Here is a 6,994-nt window from a genome sequence, read left to right as displayed (position 1 = left end):
AAGTTACACAAAATTTCCCTCATCTATACTTGGAGAGTGTATTTTATTAGACATGAAGTAAAAACACAAATTTCTTTCAAAGTTTTCATACAAACCGTTACAGTACAAACCAATATCCTCATAATGACTGTACCATAGAAAAAAATATCTCCATAGTTGTCTGATCTCCTCATTGTACACAAGCGATGAAACATACGGTAATCTGTACATTTTATCGTTTGTATACTATGAGAACATCAGACAACTATGGAGACATTTTCATTCTATGGAACAGTCATTATGAGGACATTGGTTTATACTTGCAACGTTTGGTATGGGGTTTCTGCCAGACATTTGTTTTTTCTTTACCCATTTTCGGAAAAATATACAAAAATGAGGAAAATAACATAAAACACGCGAATAGTACTTTATCACTTGTTTAAAATTAAATTGAATTTAAAAAAAAAAAATATGGACTTGGTTGAAAAAAAAAAAAAATTTCGTTAATTAAAAAAAATCATTTTGAAGAATTTCATTGTCTTGATTGAAGTAGATAAATTTTTTAACTTGGAAATGTTTTGTAACTCAAGTCAATTTTAGTTGAATTAAGAATTTTTTGTCTTCATTCAAATCAATAAACTCTTTAGAATTGTTATCTGAATTCAATAATTTTTCGCTTGAGGCAATTAAACATTCTTTTGTATGTAATATGATTTTTGTCGCTTAAGGAATAATTTATTTTCCCTGATACATTCATGATTGATGTGAAGTATTAGGTATGTATATACATTTTCTTAACTTTCTTAGATTATCTCTCATTTTTATAAAAAGACAAAAAAAAAATAGTAACTTATGTTTAAAACCATCGATTTTATGAATTATATGAGAAGTAATTGCTATAAATATGTACGTAGAAATTGAAAAAATCAGAATACAAGCATTTTCAAAGTAGTGACCATACAAATGTCCTCAAAGTATAGACTATATTAATACGTTCAGTAAATTAAACTAATGTCCTCATAATGACTGTTCCATAAAATGAAAATGTCTCCATAGTTGTCTGATGTCCTCATAGTATATAACCGGTGAAATATACGGTAATTTGTAAATTTTACTGTTTGTATACTATGAGGACATTAGAAAACTATGGAGACATTTTCATTCTATGGAACAGTCGTTATGAGGACATTGGTTTGTACTTGCAACGATTTGTATGAGGACTTTGGAAGAAATTCGTTTATTGTTTGTAATGTGAAGTCAATTCGAGCTCTGTCGATAACTCTGATTCATACTTGATCGACGGTATTATACCATCTCTCTAATTAACTTTATGGAATTCACTGGTACCCCTGCCATTAAATAATAATGACGCATTAATATGGCGTCAACTCTTTGTTTTAACTCATCATAGGAAGGATATCGAAAATTGATGATATAATTAAAAATATTAACAGCTCTTGTATCATTATTCACTATGTACGTTTTAGTGCTTTATCAAGATGAAATTTGGTATGTTTGTCCACTAAAAAATGTTTCCACTGTTCGCAAAAAGTGCATGGTGAAATATAGTGATAATAAAAAATATGCAGCCCGTGTTATGGCGATTTGTGGTAAGTAAAATTTATTTTTCTTACTTTCTATGTATTATCATTTTTATTTTTTTTTTTTGTTCAATCATTGTCATGTCCAACTAAATTTTTTGTCTTTCTCTTTAGATGATAAAACGATTTTGACTGGAATCGTGGAAAACATTAATGGAAAAACTAACTACATGCAGGGCATTTGGCAGTTAGAAAATATCCCAGCAAAATCATTCTCTCAAGTTTCAAAAGATTTTTTAAAAGATGTAAAAGGGCATGTACTATTTATTGATGAAAATCTCTTACAAAAATCACTATCCGATAACCTAATTCAATGCTTGGATTTTGATCAAGATACAAATGTTAAAAAATTTGTTTTGAAACAGCCACGATTCAAGCGAATGAAACGAGGTAATTAAAATTTTGATTATAATGTTTATAACCTGAGAACTTTTTATAGCATTACAATTTACAGTGAATGACGAAAACACGTCCCAGGAATCTATGTTAAAGTCAATGGCTAAAGATCCTCCTGATTGTGAAATTCCTCCAATATCTCCTGATGAATTTTCTCCACCAAAGATTATAGTGAACGATGATAACACGACTCAGGAATCTACTTTAAAGTCAATGGCTAAAGACCCTCCTGATGATAAAATTTCACCAATATCTGCTGATAGAAGTTCTCCACCAAAGGTTACAGTGAACGAAGAAAACACATCCCAAGAATCTATGTTGAAGTCAATGACTAAAGACTCTGTTGATGATGAAATTCCACCAATATCCGATGATGAATATTCTCCATCAAAGGTTATAAGTTCTGATGCCCCTAGTGATTCTTCAAAATTTTCACCATCTAATTTTCATGCAGAACAAAAAAACCGTTGTATTGAAGGGTTCAAAATGCTTGCAAAGACGGATATAATTCAATCAAATATTGTTGAAGATAAAAGTTTATCAGTCACTATTCATAAATTTCTACAATCAGATCCTCCAATTTTTGAACCAGCATCCAATTTTTAATACTTCAAGCAATAGGAAATCCAATTTTTAACAGTACACTAAAGGAGAGTTTTAATCTTGTAGTCACATCTTCATCAGATGCGGGGCAAAAGGAAAATAGCATAAAATATCTGAACATCCATAAAAAATTATGTATAATTAATTCAAGCATCGATCATGGTACAAATTTATTAAACGCTGTTAGTGGCCCTAGAACATCTGAGTTTCTAATTTCACATGATTCCCCGGAACTTCAAGCAACAGAACAATTGATATTTATCAACGATGTGCAGCAAAATCTCAGTCTACTGAATTCATCTCATTCAGATGTGCAACAAAAATGCCAAGGTAATACATACAACATTCTTGATATTGTTTTTCTCTTTGTAGACATTTTCTAATTCTCTAAATTATTATCAACAGGTCAGTTGGTGTCAAAATTTTCTATTGATCAATCATCAACAGGAGCAAAAATCTTAGTTAATTTATCTGAGATGAGTAATGAGCAAACGATAGAATCTTCTGACTGTGACAAAACACATACTGTTCGCGAATCTGATCTTCCAGAAAATTGTAACGAACTTCATGAAATTTACGACGTCACCCCTCAGGATCCTATACAAGTTTCGTTCATAGAACTTACTGAAGAACCAATCAACCATTCTCTCCTCGACCTGAATTTGGAAATTTCTCAACTTAGTCAAGTGCTCAAATTGAATAACGAAATTTCAAAATTTTCTTCAATTAACAATGAAGTTAATTCACTTAAATGTCATGCTTTAGAACAAGAAATAGCAAATTCTCACGGAACCAATGGACGAACTATTGCTCGAATGACAGAAAAGACTAAAATTACTATGAATAAAGAACCTGAGAAAGACAACAGTAAAAAAAAATGAAGCCAAAGATTGTTTCCGAGGAAGAGGTGTCCATAAAATTACCAAAGAAAGGAAAAAGAAAATGTGATGTTACTAATTCTGGTCTTCAAAATTTAGAAACAAAAATGAAGAAAAGAAAGCAGAAAGAAGAAAAAGAGCAAGAAGTGAAAGAAAATGAAGATAAAGAACCAGTAGAAGAAAACAAAGCTGCAAGAGGAGTTGAATCATATTTTGGTGAATCAGGAGACGATGCAGATGAGTATGAGCCTGATAGTGATGAGGAGTCTAATAGTGATGAGGAATCAGAATACGACGAGAATTGTGAATTTCAAGATGACGATGAACTTGATGCAGATTTAAGAACAGAACAGACGTTTGCTGATTTTTTGAATGATACAATTACTGTTGACCAAAATTCGAAAGCGTCTGCTCCAGATGACAGGGAATTATCGGTGGACCCAACATCATGCACAGCAAAAAAACATTTCTGTTTATTTTGCAAAAAATTTCAGGCCAAAATTGCTCGACACTTGCAATTAAAACATCACGACCAAGAAGAAGTAAAAAAATTTATGGCTCTATCCGTAAAAAGCCAAGAAAGAAAACAGATTATTTCTATTATTAGAAAAAATGGTGATCATGTTTACAACACTGATCGCCAATTCAACAGTGGAAAATTAATTGTGTGTCGACGTCCAGCTGCACATAGAGAAAAAAAAGCTGAAGACTTCATCGCATGTGGTAACTGCAAGGGTCAATATTCAAGGCTTGTCATTCGCCATCATTGGCGTAAGTGCACAAAACAGAATTCAAAAGCCCAAAGAATTATTTTAGTAAAAGGAAAGAAAGTAAGTGCAAGACTTCATGAGAGAGCCAATGCTGATGTAAGGAAACATATATTTCCATATCTCCGCGAGGATGAGGTAGTTCGGTCTATCAGGTACGACGAGTTGCTGATAGTTTTTGCCAACAAACAATGCGAGCAGTATGGTACTAATCAGCATCTTTTTCAAATGGTAAGAGCCAGATTGCGGTTATTGGGACGACTACTTATAGCAATCAAATCACTAAACCCGCGTATTACAAGCTTTACAGACATATTCCAGCCCCGTCACTATGACTTCTTAATTGAAGCTGTCAAAAAGTTGCTGTTTTCCTTCCAGAAACAAAAACCTTTCTGCATCCAGCGGTTGGATCAACTTTGAGAACTTTGTTGAAAAAGGTTGGAGAAATTTTGAGATCTGAATGTATTAAAAAAGAAAAAATAGAGAATCAAAAAAGGTTGAAGATTTTCTTAAGCTACTTGAAGAAGACTATGGAACCAGCATCAACAGGATAGTAACAGAAACACAAACACAGCATTTCAGAACGAAGGAAGTAATTCTTCCCAGTACGAAGGACATTCAAAAGCTCTATAAGTACCTTGTCGATGAAAGAAATAAATATTTTCAAGAATTGCAGGTCAAATTTTCTTTTGAATCGTGGAAAAAGCTGGCTGAAATGACCTTATTGTCATTGCTAGTTTTCAATCGACGTCGCCCTGGTGAAATAGAGCGGCTGTACGTAAAATATTTTCAGAGCTGTCGCGGTATCAATGACATGGCTGATAGAGAAATTTATGAGACCTTGACCCCAGAAGGAAAAGCATTAGCGAAGAGGTACATGCGCTTTGAAATTCGTGGAAAACGTAATCGAACTGTTCCAGTTTTGGTTGATGATAATCTAAAAAATGCATGGATTTAATTCTCACGTACCGCAAAGATGCTCACGTATCGCGTAAAAATGAGTACTTCTTTGGAATGCCATCTATCGACAAGGATCGGCATAAACATTTAGGCGCGTGTTATTTGTTAAGACAACATGCAGCAAAATGTGGTGCTGATTTTCCGGACCTCCTTCGCGGAACCCAGTTGCGAAAGCACGTTGCTACTAGATGCATCAATTTGAATCTAGAAGGCAATCAGGTTACAGACCTTGCTAATTTCATGGGCCATCATGAGGACATTCACAAAAAATATATCGACAACCAGTGGCTGCTACTGACATTGTAAAAATGTCCAAGATTCTCCAGATGGTACAAGGTTTTCATGATACCAGTGATGATTCAACAGATGATGAAGCTGAGCCAAGCACATCACGTGTCACAATCAGTGAACCAAATGTTTCACAAAGTGACTCAGTTTATGGACCTGATACTTCGAGATTCAGTGTTCAGTCTCGTATCAATCAATCGTCTATAAGATCTGATGATTCAAGGCCGAAAACTTGGACAGATGAAGCAAAGTCGACTGTTTTATCAGCTTTTAAGAGACATTTAGAAAATGGGAATGTACCGTCAGGAAAAGAGATGCAAGAATTGATAAATGCACATGATTGTTTCAAAGGACGTTCTGTTCCACAAATGAGATCATGGCTACATACATACAAAAACAAAATGAATTGTTAATTTTTCGTTTTCATTTATGTTATTTTTCTTATTTTTAAAAACTCTATGATAAGTCTCCGGACTTATAAATTAGATTACAAAGATTTCATCATACTAGTTATTATTTAATGTTAAAGTTAAACAATTTTATACTTTGTTTTTAAAAAATCTAAAATGCATAAAGAATGTATTTTTCGTTATGGAATTATTAAATTTTAATTTTCTAGTTTTCGTATAGATACGAACCGTTATTTTTGTATTTTCAAAAATAATAGACAGTGCTACTCATAATTGTACTCATTACTATTGTCTCAATTTTAGTTCGCTATTATTTTCTTTCTTATCAGATAAAAATCAATATCTCATGTATTTTTTTGTTAGTACAGAAAATTCTAATAAAGTCATCTAAACTATTAAATGATAAATAAGTTATTCTTGAGTCCATTGGTGTTAATAAATTTTATAACAATCCACGCCAAGGATATTGTAAGTATAAATGAAGTAAACAAAGATATATAAATTTCACTGTTTGTACACTATGAGAACATCGGGGAACTATCGAAACATTTTCATTCAATGGAACAGTCGTTATGAGGACATTGGTATGTGCTTGTAACGGTTAATATGAGGAATTAAAAAAAATTTTATTGATCCACGTTAGTTGTACGAAATTTTCCTTATTTGTGTTTGAAGAGTGTGTTTTATTGGACATGAAGGAAAAGGAAAACAAATGTCTTCCAAAGTTTTCATACAAACCGTTACAAGTATAAACCAATGTCCTCATAATGACTGTTCCATAGAAAAAAAATATCTCCATAGTTGTCTGATGTCCTCATAGTACACAAGCGATAAAACATACGGTAATCTGTACATTATATCGTTCGTATACTATAAGAACATCAGACAACTATGGAGACATTTTCATTCTATGGAACAGTCATTATGAGGACATTGGTATACAAGCGGTGAAATATACGGTAATCTGTAAATTTTACTGTTTGTATACTATGAGGACATTAGAAAACTATGGAGACATTTTCATTCTATAGAACAGTCATTATGAGGACATTGGTTTATACTTGCAACGTTTGGTATGGGGTTTCTGCCAGACATTTGTTTTTTCTTTACCC

General features: G+C 32.7%; 2 protein-coding genes across 2 annotated transcripts; both read left to right on the top strand.

Moving 5' to 3' along the window:
- Positions 1 to 1,153: 1,153 nt before the first annotated feature.
- On the top strand, positions 1,154 to 2,582 carry LOC141534099 (uncharacterized). The gene is made up of 3 exons (XM_074253238.1): positions 1,154 to 1,589; positions 1,695 to 1,970; positions 2,035 to 2,582. The coding sequence occupies exons 1-3, from the start codon at positions 1,454 to 1,456 to the stop codon at positions 2,580 to 2,582; spliced, it is 960 nt and encodes a 319-aa protein (XP_074109339.1). The 5' UTR covers positions 1,154 to 1,453.
- A 55-nt stretch (positions 2,583 to 2,637) lies between these two features.
- LOC141534098 (uncharacterized) lies at positions 2,638 to 4,644 on the top strand. The gene is made up of 2 exons (XM_074253237.1): positions 2,638 to 2,909; positions 2,985 to 4,644. The coding sequence occupies exon 2, from the start codon at positions 3,457 to 3,459 to the stop codon at positions 4,642 to 4,644; it is 1,188 nt and encodes a 395-aa protein (XP_074109338.1). The 5' UTR covers positions 2,638 to 2,909; positions 2,985 to 3,456.
- Positions 4,645 to 6,994: the final 2,350 nt, after the last annotated feature.

Source organism: Cotesia typhae, unplaced genomic scaffold, assembly GCF_013202065.1.
Source record: "Cotesia typhae breed Kobodo isofemale line unplaced genomic scaffold, CoteBio_Ctyphae scaffold_13, whole genome shotgun sequence".
In the NCBI taxonomy this organism is placed as follows: Eukaryota; Metazoa; Arthropoda; class Insecta; order Hymenoptera; family Braconidae; genus Cotesia; species Cotesia typhae.
Note: the sequence above shows the minus strand (reverse complement) of the source record. Positions and strands in the feature narration are given on the sequence as shown.

Coding starts and splice junctions, on each gene's coding strand:
- LOC141534099 (XM_074253238.1), top strand. CDS start 1,454: ATGTACGTTTTAGTGCTTTATCAAGATGAAATTTGGTATGTTTGTCCA. Junction 1,590..1,694: donor CCGTGTTATGGCGATTTGTG/GTAAGTAAAATT, acceptor CTTTCTCTTTAG/ATGATAAAACGATTTTGACT. Junction 1,971..2,034: donor ATTCAAGCGAATGAAACGAG/GTAATTAAAATT, acceptor TACAATTTACAG/TGAATGACGAAAACACGTCC.
- LOC141534098 (XM_074253237.1), top strand. CDS start 3,457: ATGAAGCCAAAGATTGTTTCCGAGGAAGAGGTGTCCATAAAATTACCA.